This window comes from Oculina patagonica, chromosome 13, assembly GCF_052425735.1.
Source record: "Oculina patagonica isolate OP01 chromosome 13, crgOcupat, whole genome shotgun sequence".
In the NCBI taxonomy this organism is placed as follows: Eukaryota; Metazoa; Cnidaria; class Anthozoa; order Scleractinia; family Oculinidae; genus Oculina; species Oculina patagonica.
The window spans coordinates 4792398-4809824 of record NC_135770.1 but is presented as its reverse complement, the minus strand read 5'-3'; the positions used below and the strand labels follow the sequence as shown (position 1 = coordinate 4809824).

General features: G+C 37.7%; 1 protein-coding gene across 2 annotated transcripts; it reads left to right on the top strand.

The window, feature by feature from the left end:
• The first annotated feature begins 6141 nt into the window (after positions 1–6141).
• LOC144636001 (histamine H2 receptor-like) lies at positions 6142–16794 on the top strand. 2 transcript variants are annotated; one of them, XM_078495137.1, is made up of 2 exons: positions 6142–6344; positions 14483–16794. In XM_078495137.1, the coding sequence occupies exon 2, from the start codon at positions 14566–14568 to the stop codon at positions 15619–15621; it is 1056 nt and encodes a 351-aa protein (XP_078351263.1). In that variant the 5' UTR covers positions 6142–6344; positions 14483–14565; the 3' UTR covers positions 15622–16794. The 2 variants fall into 2 exon arrangements, with proteins under 2 accessions (XP_078351263.1, XP_078351264.1); XM_078495138.1 differs by lacking the exon at positions 6142–6344 and adding an exon at positions 11440–11708.
• The last annotated feature ends 633 nt before the right edge of the window (positions 16795–17427 follow it).

The following is a 17427-nucleotide window of genomic DNA, read 5'->3' as shown; positions in this document are numbered from 1 at the left end:
ATAGTCGCTCTGTATGAGCGTGTCTTGTCGTTAGCCTTTAGATCAGTTTTTACTTCCAATGTTTGGAAGCTCCCGTTTATATACAGAATTAGCTTGTTTAAAGATTATTATAGAAAACCGTTAATTTCAAACACCCGCATTATCTTCAACATGGTCGTGACACTTCAGCTGCTCGCAGAAATAATTTTTATTTCTAGACACTTTAAGGATACATGGATCTTAAAATATGTTCGCTTAATGTAAGAGGCTTGGGAGACATGCTAAAGAGAAGGGAAATGTTCTCTTGGCTCAGGGCAAAAAATAGCTCTATTTATTTCCTACAAGAAGTCCATTGCTGCGAAAGCACGTCCACCATGTGGTCGGCAGAATGGGGATACAAATCCTTTTTTAGTTGCTGTACGAGCGCAAAGGCAGGAGTTGCAATTCTATTTAACAATACATTCGATTTCGAAATGAAACGAATGTACTGTGATCCAAATGGACGATTCATTATTTGTGACATCCAAACCAACCAAAAGTATATAATGCTGGCCACCATTTACGCTCCCAACGACGATGACGCGACTTTCTTCGAAGGCTTCTTCGAGCACTTATCAGATTTTCAATGTGAAGAAGTAATTATTGGTGGCGATTTCCAGGGATTTCAACTTAGTGCTTAATTTAGATAAGGACAAGAAAGGTGGCGTCGCAAGAACACCCAATAATTCAGTTAGGGTCGTTCAGGAGTGTATGGAAAACTTAGATTTAATTGATGCTTGGAGAGTGCTACATCCCGATTCATTAAGATATACTTGGCGCCGACGGAAACCCGAAATTCAATGCCGACTAGACTTCTTTCTTGTTAGCCAAAGCTTAATGTGTAATGTCATGCACGCCGATATTTTGACAGGATACAAAACAGACCATTCGATGATCGATATTAGTATAGCTGTTCATTCCAATCCAAGAGGACCAGGCTTTTGGAAACTTAACACTTCTTTCTTGAACGAAATCGAATACGTTAACCAAATAAAATCAACAATCCAAGCTGTTAAAGAAGAATATCAAAATGATGACAATGTGAACCACGCGTTATTGTGGGAGATGATAAAAATGAAAATCCGAGAACAATCATTAAAATATGCAGCTGCCAAAAAAGCTAAAACTTTAAAACGGGAAGAAGAGCTGGAAAAAGCAATTAACAACTTGCAAATATATATGGAAACAACAAGCGACGACGAAAATGCAAAACAAGTTGGGGCTCAGGAATTAGAAAGAAAAAAGGCAGAATTGGAGAATATAATTGAGTACCGCACCAAAGGTGCAATCTTAAGATCGAAATGTAGATGGTATGATGAGGGAGAAAGAAACACAAAATACTTTTTAAACATGGAAAAAAGGCACTACAAACAGGGAGTAATAAGTCAGCTTAAAATTAATGATGAAGAAACAGTAAACACTGATAAAGAAATCCTAAATCAGTGTGAATCCTTTTACAGAAACCTTTATAGCTCTCATATGAATAACAACGACACTTATGTTAATGACATGTTATTCGACGAGAATAATACTAAGATGCTGAACCCAGACGAGCAAATGTCATGCGAAGGCCTGCTGTCCAAAGAGGAATGCCGGTTTACAAGCCTTAAAAAATACAGAAACAAATAAAACACCAGGCTCAGACGGAATACCTGCAGAATTCTATAAAGTTTTCTGGAACGATTTGTCGGACTTCCTTGTTAATTCGATTAATTTTGCATATCAAACAGGGCAATTTTCGGTAACCCAGAGACGCGGAATCATTAAATTAATCCCCAAAAAAAGATGCAGAACCTTACTTTATTAAGAACTGGAGACCAATAATCCTTTTGAACTGCGACTACAAAATTGCGACCAAAGCTATTGCGAATAGACTAAAAAAAGTTCTACCGAACCTTGTAGATAATGATCAAACTGGATTTCTCAAAGATAGGTTTATCGGGGAGAATATTAGACTCATTGACAGCATAATCCATTACGCAACGGCTAACAAAGCCCCTGGTCTTCTACTTTTTCTCGACTTCGAAAAAGCATTTGATACAGTAGAGTGGCCGTTCATTCAAAAAACATTTAAATATTACAACTTTGGACAATCACTAATCAACTGGATTAAACTATGCTACCATAACACAGAAAGCTGCATTCTCAATAACGGATGGGCCAGCCACTTTTTTAAGCTCGAACGAGGAGTAAGGCAGGGCTGCCCCCTTTCTCCGTATCTTTTTATTCTCTGTGTTGAGGTTCTAGCGGATGCAATCAGGAAAAACCAAAATGTCAAAGGCATCTTTGTGGATGGAAATGAAATAAAAATTAGTCAGTATGCGGATGACACCACTTTAATACTCGATGGTTCCAAGGAATCTCTTACATCTTCTCTGCATATATTGGATAATTTTCAACGAATATCTGGCCTTAAATTAAATAACAAAAAGACGGAAGCCCTTTGGATTGGTGCTAATGCTGAAAAAGAAGACAAATTATGCCCAGAAAGAGATCTAAAATGGGTTAAAGGAAAGACCAAAGCTCTTGGAGTATGGTTCTCGACTAATCCTGAGTTAACCGCAGAGCTGAACTACAACGAAAAATTGATAAAAATAAAGAATAGCCTAAGCTGTTGGGAGTGCCGTCGACTTACCCTTTTTGGCAAAATTACTGTTCTAAAAAGTTTAATTGCGTCCCAACTTGTATACATTTTGTCTCCCCTCACAACTAATCACCGTGTCTTAAGGGAAATCAATAGGCTCTTCTATGATTTCTTATGGAACGGCAAAGGCGACAAAGTTAAGAGGGAAGTAATGATTAATGACTATGAAAAAGGCAGCTTAAAAGTGATTGATATTGAATCCTTCAATAAAGGATTGAAAACCATCTGGGTCAAAAAATATACCGATGTAAACAATCACGGAAAATGGAAATATTTTTTTGACTTAGAACTCCGGAACTACGGTGGCAGAGCCTTTTTCAGCGGCAACCTTAGCAAAAGTGACCTGTCAAAGTATGTCAATTTATCCTATCCATTTATTGTGGAAATCTTAAATATCTGGTCTGAAATCACTTACGAGAATAATACAGACCATTTTTGCTCTCAGAGCCTCTGGCACAACTCCCTTATAAGAATCGATAACAGACCAATCTTCTACAAAAAATGGCAGCAAAAAGGGATTTACAGGGTTTCACATTTGATGAAAGATTCAAATACTTTCCTATCCTTTGCTGAATTCAAAGATCGGTATGGTATCACTGAAACAAATTATCTTGCTTTTTACGGGCTGTTATTCGCTTTAAAAAAAATCAAAGCACCCTTACACAATAATACAAATATACAATACGAAAGCTTTTATACGAAATTTATGAAAGCAAGTAAGGCAAGCAGACAGGCCTATAAAAAGTTAATTAGTCTTAAACAAAGGTGTCCAACCAATAGTCAAGAAAAATGGGCTACGGATTGCGCCTTTGAAGCCCATGAACCAATAGACTGGAATGCAGCGTACCAGCTATCTTTCCAGTGTACCAAATCTACAAAACTAATTGTATTTCAATTCAAATTGCTGCATAGACGACTGGCGACTAATGATTTTCTTAAAAAAGTAGGAATAAAAGATAACGATCGCTGTAGTTTCTGCAAAACTGAGAAGGAAAGCCTAATTCATCTTTTCTGGTCCTGTAGAGTTGTCTCTACCTTCTGGCAAAACTTTAAGGAACTTCTTGTAAGCCAAAATCTTGCGCTGAGAACATACAACCTTTCTTTAAATATAGTTTTAGGCCTAAGGCCAGACACATCCAAAAATAAACAGAAACTTAATTTTAATTTTCTTGTGGCGAGATATTATATATGGTCCTGTAGGACACGCAACTTGTCCCCTGAAATGAAACATTTCTCTGTCTTTCTGGCATGTTACAACAGCCTCAAAACTGGAGCAGCGTCAAATGATAATCGTTAGAAATCTAAGTGGGTGATAATTATAATTAAACGTATTTAGCAACAAGCAACTGTTAAAAAAAATGAAGAAAACCCTTAGGCTAACACTGTACGGAGATAATTGTATTTGTAGGTCAACCTTATTTAGTGTTGCACTTTGTTAGTATTGTAAGTAACGTGTATTGTATGTAAGTAGTCTCTTTAATTAATTAATTAATTAATTAATTAATTAATTATTAACAATGTAATTTAATGTAGTGTAAGTAATGTAAGCAATTGTATTGTAAGTAATTATCCAGTAAGTGATGTAGGTAATTGTCCCGTAAGCAATGTAAGTAAGTGAACTGTAAGTTGTTTTTTCTGTGTTTTGCAATTAAAAGAAAAAAAAAGGTTCTCTGCGTAGCCTTCGAAAAATGGCTGCGCCGTCGGAGTGAGCACTGGGTACAAAAGTAGCGTTCGTGGCGAAAGGACTGGAGAAGAATGATTTTTTTTATGGCTACGCGTCTACTCGTAGTTGAACAAACACAAATAAAACTTACAATAATAAAGGAAGTTTTACTTTAATTCAAATATCAACACAGCTCAATTTAAGATAGGCTCCTAAATTTTATTTGGGTTGTAGATTTTCTTGATATCTGCAAGAAAAACGTCAAATAAATCTTCATCCTTATGCATGTACCGCCACAGAAATTCAGCTAAGTAACCAGAGTGCATGTATTTTCTAACACCAAACTTTGGCAAGCTTGCCTTAACATGTCTCCAATGTCCTTCGATTTTATTAGTGTGTTTTTTATTTTTGTTTGTCAGTGAGAATGAAAACACATTCACTTTACCGCGGTTAGGGTTAATCTAAAGGTTAGCCTTAGTGTTAGGGTTTAGGGTTAGGGTTAGGGTTAGGGTTAGCTTTAGGGTTAGGGTTAGTCTTAGGGTTAGCTTTAGGGTTAGGGTTAGGGTTTAGGGTTAGGGTTAGGGTTAGGGTTAGGGTTAGGGTTAGGGTTAGGGTTAGGGTTAGGGTTAGGGTTAGCTTTAAGATTAGGGTTAGGGTTGGCCTTATGGTTAGATTTAGCCTTAGGATTAGGGTTTAGGGTTAGCCTTAGGGTTAGGGTTAGTCTTATTTTTAGCTTTAGGGTTAGGGTAAAATTTTTTTTTTTTTTGGAATAAATTATGACGGTGTAGACGCGTAGACACGTAGCCACTTCTCGAGGAAACTTCCAGGACTTGGAATAAATTTTGACGGTGTAGACGCGTAGACGCGTAGCCACTTATCGAGTAAACTTCCAGGACTTGGAATAAATTTTGACGGTGTAGACGCGTAGACCAGTAGCCAGCTGCACCGTGTAGCTAGAGATGCGGGGTATTCTGCAATTGCTCCGTGTTTCGGCCAAATGTAATAATGAGAAAAGAAAAAATATCTTGAGACGACTCATTATTCTACTGCATGAGAGCACGCGTACTTCACATGCGAATTGTTTTAGATTTTTTTACCGCGTTGTATTGCATATTTGATGTTTGCCCAAGACGGCCGTGCAGAGAAATGTACAGGGATGGCAGTAGCACGTGCAGACCTATTGTACTAATAATTACACCTTTTGTTTTCTTCAAAATGTCTCTGACTTGTCGCGACAATTTTGTTTTTGTCAAAAATGTTATGACATTTAAAACTTGTCCGCTAGTGCGATTCGGCCCTAATAGAACGCTATGCTTGACTAATGCGTCCGCCATGGACTAAACGGACTTAAATGACAACAAAAACGCTTTTACGGAATTTTTGTTTACGATTCTAACACGGTTTGATGTGAAAAATTAAAACACTCTGAGACCGAAATTTTTATAAGAAACAACGCAAGTTTATTTAGCCAGCTGCTGTTTTTAATTTGTCTTTACAACTTGTTTAACATATCAATCGGGTTTTTTTTTTCGTTTGACGATTATAACTAACTCTATTCAATCTAAATGTGTTATCGTTTTAATAACGGGCACTACAGAAAAATAAACTATTTTGAGTTGATTCATGATTTGGCATTTTTTCTTTAACTCACTCGAAGACTAATTTAAGGCTTAAATCTTGTTTAAACAAAGTTTCGTTCTAATATTGCGTCCTGCCATCTTGTTTATTCAGTGCTATTGTACTTGCACCGAGGCTCTTAAGAAACCAGTTCGTTTTGAATAATTGATGTCAACAAAAATAAATTATACAAGAAGATTTCGAGACATTGTAATCATGCCTTCTTGACCTATTGCAGCTTCGGTTCCTTCACAATGCCGATGTAGTCAAGAGTAATGAAAAGCTAAAGAGTGCGCAAGAAATCACTGCAACTCGCTTTTGCCGACGAACAAGTATTAGCATCGTCGCGTCTAATCGGCGAAAAGAAAAATCCGCATAAGCAAAATCAAGAATTGAAACCAGGTAAGGTTTCTTTATCCATAAAGGTTAGTGCCAGAACATTGTCTCTAGTCTAAGAAAATTTCTTCAATTTACATGGGTGGAACGCCTATCTTATCGTTCTGTAAAACGATTCGCAGATAATTATATGCGCTATACCTCACTCGATTTATTGGTTTATCCGCAAAGAACTAGCTAACCAAATAGTTAATCTGCTGGCATACGTCTTTGATTACTATAAGATAAATCGCAAAAAGATGATTTATTTTAATGTCCAGTTGTTTTGACTACCCTTGGAAAGATATTTCGTTTCATGGACAAAAAGCTAGCTATTTACCTCTACTCATCTTTGTTTCGCGAGAAGATTAACGGTTAAAACCACTCCGTTTGTTTTTCTGTGATTTGGATTAATTAACGCCACTAGGCCTCCATTGATAAATCGACAAATTAACTGCATTGAGAAGCTTTCCAAGCTAAAAAAATTATTTAGAGTCTTTCTTTAGCTTTTGTCGATCCGCCACTAAATAATATAAACCGTTTAGTTCTTTTGTATTTTCTAAGGAAAACTTCACATCAAAAATTACATTTTTATATCACAAAGCAGCAGACTCCGGTTGTTCAAAGGATGGATAGAGCTATCCACCAGATACTGAGAAATTACGTGTAGTTGGTTTTATTGTCAACATTAATTTTATTCACTGGAATGTAATTTATCTTTTGGATAGTGCGATTTGCCCACTGAACAACCGTGGCTAACCCTTGAAAGAAATGATAGCCTTGTTAAAGCCGTTAAACATATGTACGACTGTTATTTTTTTTTAAAGACACATTTACTTTTCAGTTCCTTTTACTCTAGAGGAACCTTTTCTGTCAGAGTTATCCCTTGTTCTGCTTTAATTTTAATGGTCTCGTCCATCGATTCGATTCTATAGATTTTGTAGACAAGCAATCGCTCTGAAATGTGGTTGTCTTCTATTTCAGATTTCACTTTAAACTTCAAATTAATATTTACTGATTCAGAGTCCTTTTTCTATGGAATACAAGGGAGTATTTCCGCCACTCGAAGCGTTTAGGCAAGATGTATTCTGTTAATTTACATGAAATTTTCGCTTCTTCAATTACACAAGAAAACCATGAGATAGCCATATTATCCGCCATTTCCTAATGCTGAAATCTTATTAGACATTTGAATAGCCATAACTGTATAGCTTAACGGGGTTGTGCTTTTTTGCAAGCTAACCCTAACACATACATCACTGAGCCTTTGCTCGGGTTTGTTTTGTTTCCTGTACTCTTCATGTTAAAATCTAAACATCTTTCAGAAATCTGTAGCGTTATCGTTTTTACGAAGATAAGACGTTTAAGGCGACAAAGGTTTATCCATTAGTTTATATCTCACGATTATTGGAGCTGGTTTTACATATTTTGTCTGGCGGAAGCTTTTAAATCTCTTTGGTTTTAAAGCCGTTTTATCCGGAGCATGCTGCGAACAGATCCAGTTGCAATTAGCTCATTCTAAACGCTATTTACATCAACTAGTTCAGTGTTTACCGTAATCTTTGAAGATAATTAATATTTCAGTGAGGATCAGTCAAGTTAATTCAAACCCGCTTGATGCACGAATAATGAACTGACATCAAGGAAAAGTTAACGGTCACTATGGTACAGTTTTATCTACCATTTTAAAAAGGTCACAAATTTGGTGATGTCAATGATTTTATCACACAACTAATAACAGTCGGCAGACTGTCTATATCGTAAAAAGAAAGATAACTTATCATGTTTAAGGGATTTAAGTCGCGCTAGAAAGTATACAGTCTCGCGTTGAAAAGTTTCTCACGAATATACCTGGCGCCTGAATTGAAGCGGCCATTTAAAGCCGACGGAAATTCATAGACAAATGTAGGTATATAGAAAATAAACTGCACGCTAAATCTCCAGCAAAAAACTTTATCAGTAAAATATGTTGCCAGGAACATTGCAGAATGTGAATACTGCAGCCCAGGGGGGAGGGGGGGGCTCCCATATGAAAAGGGTAAGGATGCTCGTCGTTTCGCTAAGGGGGGGGGCGTAAATTACCGCAAAAATTGTCTTACTAAGGATGTTCCGGGAAAAACGCCAGTACTTTTAGCCGTCGAGGTCTCGTTTAGGGTTGCACACGAAGAAACATACAAATATAGTTTTATGTTTAGTACTTTGGTATCTTAAAGGAGTCAAAAAAGCTTAAGCGCCAACTGGGCTCCAAACTTGCATGATAAGAAGTGAATGGTGTAGTCAAATAAAAGTCCTCGTCTGGACTTGTCCGTTATCAGTGACGTCAATAAGTTTAGAATGTCTCGTACATATCTCATGATCACTTTCCAGGCGATCTTGAAATCCTATAGATAAAAAGAAAAGAATCAAAACGTTTTCTGGTCACTGAAAAAAATAAATTCAACAATCATGCAAGTAATGGAATATATAATTCTCGTTTCTGACCAGAACGGTTCCGACCCTTGTCGCATACTTCTATAGCTTATATAAGAAAGAAGCCTCCCATGATTATGATTGAAAAATGTCTCCTTATTCCAACTTGTAATATAAAATAATAACCACTGGCACGAGATACGTGCAGAAGCGACGACGAATTGTCTTATTTCTCATATCTCTGCATTTTAAAAATCCTTTGAGATAAACTATTTCCTCCGAAACACCCAAAAGTTTACAAAACAGCCAAAAACATAGATTTATGAGATAAGCATCTAGTGTTTTTGGATTGCATGAAATGTGAACAAGATAGAAAACCTAAGTTAAGCGGCACGAAAATGGCCTTCATGTTTACTCCCGCCTTTTAACAAATGTTAAAAACACATCTCTGAAGCCTTGTAGAAGCCACAAATGTAATAACTGACCACAAATGTAATAACGCCCTCAAAGAAAAGGGTCTGACCACAAATGTAATCGCCCTCAAATGTATAAGGGTCTGACCACAGAACCTCAAGTGTATAAGGGTTTGACACAAATGTAACGCCCTCTAGTTGGTAAGGGTTTGATCACAATGTAACAATCCTTTCAATGTTGGGTTACAGGTATATTGGAGATTGAAAAGTCTATAACTACACTTGTGTGCAATTATGTGTCATTTATTTTAATATATTTTTCTTGTGGATTCTCTGCAACAGCGCTGCTTACTGTTTTTACTAGAGTTGTGCATTGGCCAATGAAATCTAAAGTTCGGTTCTGGAGGCGTGTGTTCTAATCGGTATTTATACGGAAGTACATGGGGTTGATGTATCTCCTCTTTCTTTTTTTTCGGCGGAGTTTTGAGGAATTTACTCTTTTGTGCCAAAATAGACTTCTAGAAGGCGAGTCAATGGTGTGGCATTGACGTCATCTGGCATCACAGCCCATAAAAAACATGCCATCTTGTAGAGTGCCATTCTGCTCAGCACTATTCAAAAAAACTTGAAGAGGGGTTCTTCACATCCCCTACGGAGGAAAGGAATTTGTCCTCTGAGGGTTAAACGTTATATACTCTTATCTAACTTAGGAATTAAAAATTGTCGGAAAGAGATTCGTGAATTTTAGTGTGACTTTTTTATAATGTGTAAACTGAGTGAGATGGAAAAATGAAAAGAAAGGTTGGGGACTGTTTTTTTTGGTCGGTTGAACGTAATAAAAAAGCTTGGCCTTTTATTCTCCTTGGGTTCGATGTCATCCCTCCTCGGTTAGCTGGCTGCAACGCCGGTGCTTGGCAGTGGTGATATGCTGGTAGAAAATCATGTATGAAGGCTCTGCAAAGTGAATTCATACGAAAAAATCAATCTCACTAGCTGCAACAGTTCTATTTCTGTCTTTCTATTTTTTTTGTCTGTAAAATAAAAAAGTAAAAAAGGCAATTGAGATTGAATATATTTATTCGTGTTAAAAAAAATTTACTATGTATCATCTGTAGTAATTGTTTTTACCACTCAAGTTTTAAATTCATATCGCATCGCACCTGTGATAAGTGTTATACATTTGTGGTCAACCCTTATTACACTTGGGGCGTTATACATTTGTGGTCAATTATTACATTTGTGGCTTCAACAGCCTTTATTTCCACTGAAGCGTAAACGCGTGATAAACGAACAGTAAATCACGTTTGGCCCGTGCAGCCGTTGGAAACTACAATTCGGGATAAGATTAACCCAGAACCTGATTGGTATTTTTCCCTTTAATAATTTATCAACCGCTTAAACAAAACACTTACATAACATTTTTACTTTGAAAAATATTTCGTTGCCCAGTGTTCTCTGAGAAATTCATTAGATCCTCAGTGCTTTGACTGTCAATATATGTCATATTAGAGACGCGGATTTTAGTAACTTTAGGTACTGTTCATTTTATTTCTGAACAGCTAGAGGGGGAGGGAGGCCAGGAATATTATTCAACCTTGAGCATACCACTATAATGGACTCGCGAATGAATTTCGCCGAATTTTCTTTTTCAAACATCATGTGCAAAATGAAAGTGTTTACCGTTTTACCATTATGTATGCCGTGCTTCTAATTATGTCGCGAGCTTTTGGCAAGAGTGGAATGTATTTTTTATCAACAAAGTTACGTATAGCACAGAAGAAATCCTCGAAACGTTTTATAAATTTGCACGAAATGAAGGATACCAATACATATTTCTTCTGATACTATCAGAAAAGGGCCCTAGAAATAAGGCTAGCCAAGAGAAAATAACTCTTGGGTTAGCTCAATAAAATTTACATTCCATAATTGGAAAAATCCTGCGCCCTGAGTGAACTCGATGCTTTTTGTCCAGAAACGTCGGTCTTTTATCTTATCATTATGAGACATGCTAGTTATAATTTATCAGTTGTTTTGTCAACGATCTGACCTTAGATTGGCCACCGAACCTCAAACAGTGAGCTGAAAACACGAAAACGGGTTTTTTTATTGTTGCGATGTAATGACCTAAACCTACGTGCGGTAATTGGTTTTCTTCGATAATTGTTTTGACAAAGTGATGGTTTTGAACGATTCTATTGATGCAGGGTTCAAATTGTTTGGATGCAAATCTCTTTATCCCTTAAAAACAATGAAACGCGGCAGGTTGCGTGCGAGTTAGAATAGAAACTGCCATCGGCTAAGCGTAATCAAGGGTGAAAAAGACCATTACATTAGCATACATTTGAATGATCACTTAAAACAGGCAGAGTTAGTTAATGCAGCAGTTAGCGTGCATCTGGCAGATGTTGTGGGGTTGAATGTCAGCGCAGACGATCTTAAAAGTTTTGCTAAAGGTTTGATTTCTTGCACCGAAATAACTCTTCGTGGACAAACAGTTTGCGGTCAAAACTCGCTGATGGTCGCTCTAGACGTTTAGACGGGTTGGAACCCTGCAGCTCACTAAAGCCACGTAAGTTGAAATCCTGATCTCAACACATTTGTTATGTTTACTATTTCGCTATCCTTATTTTAATAGCCTGTTTACGGTCCGTTTAGTTCTTGTTAGTTTTGCAAAAGAAAAAAAAGACGCAAACAGCACTCTTCCGTGTTTTAACTTCAAAAAAGAAGACATTTAAACGCGAAACGCGATTACGATGTGTCAGATTTGACGCCTGTAAACCGCTAAATAAACTGTCACGGCGGATTAAGTTTGCCTCTGTGTGAATCGTTTCCCAAACATCTTTCATCCCAAATCTTTCAGCAAGGATATGCACGGAAGATAAGTTTATTTGAGTTCTTAAAGCTTGCTAGTTAAGGAAATATATCACGTCCAGTAAATATGATATTTTACAAAGCCTTTATTATTTAATATACCTTAGTGATAAAACCTTTATCGCTAGGTCTGTATTCAGCTGTTACAGTACAGAACTTAAAGGATGTGTAATTGATCGCTTCCGCAGACGGCGCGCCGTGATTTCTTTGTCAAAAATGTTCTACACCTTTCTTCAAGACAAACCATCAAAGTCTTAACTATTTTAGACCTCTTTTTACAAGTAAGAATTTCAAATAAAAAAGACTCAATTCAATTAGAAGTTATCGAATCTTCAACTAAATGCGGGGTCAAAAGACTCTTGCCCGCAGATTTAAAATGTGGGCGCACGTATGTCAAACCAAGTTAAAACTGGTAAATAAACTTCATCTGAACGCTGTTGTTTGCTTACATAAATCCGTTAGTTACACTCGAAGTGTGCAAAAGGTTTAATGACAGATAATGTCGACGAGCAACTTATCGCGGCAGTGGCGATTGGTGGCCTGAGACGGTGGAAGAGAACAGAAGCCATGCGTATACTTTTTAAAATCGCTTTTAAATCCTTTATTTTCAAAGTTGCCCAAGTTCAAAGTCTATCTTACCTTATCTAATGCCTGCGAGTAAAATATTTCGATATTCTGTTTGCACAATAATTGATAAACAAACAGCACAACATAAACGTAGTCCTCACTAGCCTTTAATTTATTTGATATTGTTATTTCGATTCTCTATTTTATTCTTGTCGTGTTTACACCATGCAACATTCATTCTCACCAAAGACTGGGTCAGAAAAAATATGCAATTACTCAGCTCGTTATGTCAAAATATCGCTCTTTTGTCCAAAGCGAGTAACCAATTTCCGATTCCGAAGGTAAAAGCATAAATGTTTTGAAAAGTGCTAAAAGATCACTCTATCAATGTCTATATACCGATAACCTTCAACCTTTTGTGATAACCTTCAATGGTTTTTTTCTCCATTCAACCAGTGAACTAGCTGCGTTTTTTACAATGTTTTCTGAAAAACATGAGTGTTTTAGTTGTAGTGTTCTGAAAAGTGCGTGCATCCTTTTAGTTGTCATGTTTGTCATGTTATGTTTACCCGTTGCGCATGAGCAGATTATTATCATATTCTGGATTCTGTACATAGAGGCACATGATGCGCATGAAAGCATTACAAGTAAAGAGATTTATTTTCAGCTGTGAGAATTGTCGCTTAAACCAATCAAAAAGAAGGAAACTATAATTTCTTTTCTGCTATCATGCTAATAGGCTTCTGTGAAGAGCAAAATTGTACGTACAAGATCCCTCCCTTGCTTAGTTTTTAGTTTTTAGTTAAGTATTTTAAATAATTTAAGGCTTGTTTATGTTTTTGGTTTTCCCCATTGCCCACGCAAACACATAGAACTGAAATAAGTACTACTACTTACTTAACAGATTCTTTCAAAACAGTTAAAAGGAATTATCCTGGCTATAAATGCTATAAAAAAAAACGTATCAGAAATTTAAGTTTTAGAATCGTTAGGAGGAATACGTATCGAGCCCATCAGAAGTTCTTAAGTGGTAGCAAGCTTAACTTTATTTATTTTACTATATGGCAAGCAATAGCACTGAAAAAAGGCTTGATGCGATCACGCGCGACTGCCAGTATACAAACTCATGGAAATATGGACAAATCGCGCGCGTATTTTTTTATAATATAAGGCGGGGAAAGGGCCCGGGGGGGGGGGGGGGGGGAAAAAAAATAGGGAAAAAAAAAAGGGGGAGGGGGGGGGCCCTTTTTTTTTTTTCCCCGGCCCCAACCGGCCCGGGCCCGCCCCCCGAACAAAACAGGAGCCTGCTCACGGCAGGCTAGATTACATTTAGACTGTTTGTGCTGCTTGTCTTTTGCAAAATTTAGATCACTGCTTGAATTATAGAAAGAAATTCTTCATGATTAACTGAAAAGTAAAATGTGCTGATTGATTTATGAAAAATAAAGCTTCATCTAAGTACAAACCGACGCATGTACGTATAGGGATCCTTATTTTATTGTAGGGATAACTAACTCATATAAGATCAAATATTGGTCGATCAACTGAATATCTCCCGAAGGGGGACTCCCATATGAAGCAGAAGGGAATGCAAGTCAGAAATTTTGAAATTAACTCTTAAAGGAGATCAATCTGCGCGTAACTCAAGCTCTTTTTGACCACGAAAAAATACCAAAGTGTTAAAAATAGAGTTTAGAATTCTACATTTTTTCATGTGCAACCCTAAACGAACCACACTAAAAAATAGGTGTTTTAGCCTTGAACACCCAAAGTAAGACGAACGTCGGAAATTTACGCCCCTAAGCGAGATCACAAGCATCCCGTCTCTTTCATATGGGAAGTGCCCCCCCCCCCACCGTAATATTTCTCAATAAAATCCTTACTATTTTCCTATTATTTTTTCAGATTTTAGGCACGCGTTCTGGTCATCAAAACAGCGCTCAAAACAGCGCAAGTGAACGGTCTTTAGTTACAGGGGCAATTCTAAAATGGACGGGCAGAACGTCACCGGAAGTACAAACACAACTCCAGTAGCGATCGAGAAAATGAACGTCTCCGAACTTGCTATCATAACAGTGTTATATTGTTTGCTCGTGGTAACAATCATAACCGGAAATGGACTTATTCTGACTTCGTTTGCAATCAACCGGAAGTTAAGGACCGTGACTAACACATTCATTATCAGTCTCTCGCTGAGTGACACGCTGGTAGGGTTGGTCTCCATTCCTTGCTGGATTTACATCTTCCTGTGCCAGTACACAGAGCGCCCTTATACTAAAGCAGGATATCAGTTTTATATCACGTTTGATATCTTCATCGGAAGTGCTTCCATTCTGCAGCTAACGTCTATCAGCATCGAGCGCTGTCACGCAATCGTCAGGCCGTTACGTCACAGAACGCTCTCTATGAAAATATTCTACGCTATGATCGCAGTCCCTTGGATGTATGCGGCTCTTATCGCGAGCTTACAACCGGTGCAATTCGAACGCTGGACGGAGGTGTACACGCTCCTTATGACTACAACGTGTTTCTTCGTTCCTTTCATCATCATCCTCGTTGCCTACGTAACTATCTACGTGTACGCTCGATCAAGACCGACGCGCATGCTCACACGTCACCGCATGCCCAAGAAGGCCTATAACAACGAAATCAGATTGTCCGCTACAGTTGCTCTAATAACAGTACTGTTTGTCATAGCTTGGTTGCCTCTGTTTGTCGTTAGTGTCATGGCAACGTACTACCCACAGCACCTCCCCTCCTCGCTGGGGATAGATCGCCTCCTGAAGTTTGTTAAGTTCTGTCACTATAGCAACAGTGCGATTAACCCCTTCGTGTACGCCTACAGGAACCGTGAGATGATAAACACTTTTCGTTACATCGGTTACAAGCTTCTTTGCAAGGAGCACAAGCTTCAGGTTCCGCTGATGAGAACTGGTACGTCTTTAATGAGGTCCTCCTACAGGAATACCTGGCAAGGATCCTCCAGGAAAGCCCCGGAAAACAACCGTCAAGCCGAAAACCCATTAATGATTTCAGCAGTGTGAATAAGCATTAAAAGAAAACGTGTGAAACGTTAATTGACTAGAATTGGAACGTTAGGCGTTCTTCTTTGCGCTCAAGTGACATCCGTGATTTGACCAGCCCAACTTAACTGTAATTAAATATTTTGGGCTGGTCAAATCACGGATATCACTTGAGCGCAAAGAAGAACGCCTAACGTTCCAATTCTAGTCAATTAACGCGTCAGCGGGTTTTGTCTTTGACAGATTTTTAACAGCTCGGGTTGACTGACGGTCGTAGCTCCACAGAGATTTATAAGTTAATTATATAACTCTATAGTAGGATGTCGTACAATTAAAAACTTAACTGTTAACTTACCTTTGAGCTGTTAGTGTGAAATCAGTCCCAGTTTTAGTAGACTAATATCACAGTACTCAATTGACGTAGGGCATAGGATGGTGGTGGGGTAATAACATGTGTGTTTAATTTTATAGAGCGATTTTCACTTGAGAGTCGAAAGTAATTCGCGTTTGCTTTCACGGTTTTGCATTTCTAAGCCTAGTAATTGGTTTAAAAACTATCACCGCTTTTTTCTACCATTCAAAAGTTAAACAAAAACCAATCGTGTTTCCCTCACGCACGTTTTCCCGCGCTTCGTGTCGGCTACATGTATTTGCTTCGCGTCTTGATTAATTCACTGGATAGTTTGCGTCCTTTTTGACTTGCAGGGTAATTACTTTGCTTTTGGTTTTCGACACTCAATTGAAAACTGATCTAACAGTGTTAATTTAGCTAAGTAAGGAATATCGGCTTTAACCTTTTTTTCTTTTGGAGTTTGGACAATGCAAAACTCTTAACACAGAGGTATCCAGCAATCTTGTTGTGAGGTGCTTGTATATATTTATCAGTGTCTTCTACTAGAATGATTAAAGAAATAAAAAAGATTCTACTAAGAACTATTTCTAGACTTTCTACTGGCAGTCGATTAAAGAAAACAAAACTGATAGAAAACCAACTGGTACCCCAGATTTAAAGGCTGGGCTGAAGATAAAAATTCACTTTCGGTGAAACCAAATCTTGATATTTACAGTAACCAGGAACAGATAGGTACAGCAGGCTTGGAAATCCAAACCATTCAAAGAAAGGTCAATTTGAAGTTCTCGATACATTGTTTTTTTTTTTTTTTCAACTTTATAATTAACACGGGATTAAATAAACTGTGAGCAGTGAAGCCGCAGAAACGAACCAAGGAATAAACCTTGTTCGATGATAGAACATAAAAAGAGTCCATAAAAATGTTGCCCATTCTCAGTTTCGAGATTATAGTTTCCACTCCCAGTGGTCAAATCCCATCCCATTGCCAGCTGCATCAAATCCCAATTTTCCAGTCCCCATTTCACCCTATCAGAACCCCGAACCCTCTGGAAAGACTGAAAAAAACCTTGATATACAAATTTTGTTATCAACTACTTCGGTCTGGCTTTGTCGAGTCGCAATGTTTTCCCATTGACAAAGCCACGCTCTATTCCGTCTCGGTACTTGTCAACATTTTCATTTGTGCATCTTTCGGAAATTCAAGGTGACTTTCAAGGACCTTCAAACCTCTTAAGAGCACTGACAGAAGTGTGCACGTTTCAAGGATATACACGACAGAATAAAAATCAAATTTTCGGTCTCCGTTTCTTTGCACAAGATAAATTTTTAATTGTTTGTAATCAAGATTTTTAAATGAAACGCTCTATAATGACTGGCATAAGGAGAAAATAGTCGGATAAATCACCATTTGAATTTACCTTTTTAGTTAAATACGAAGGAAATAGATTGTTTGCTTTTCACCTGTTTGTGACGTG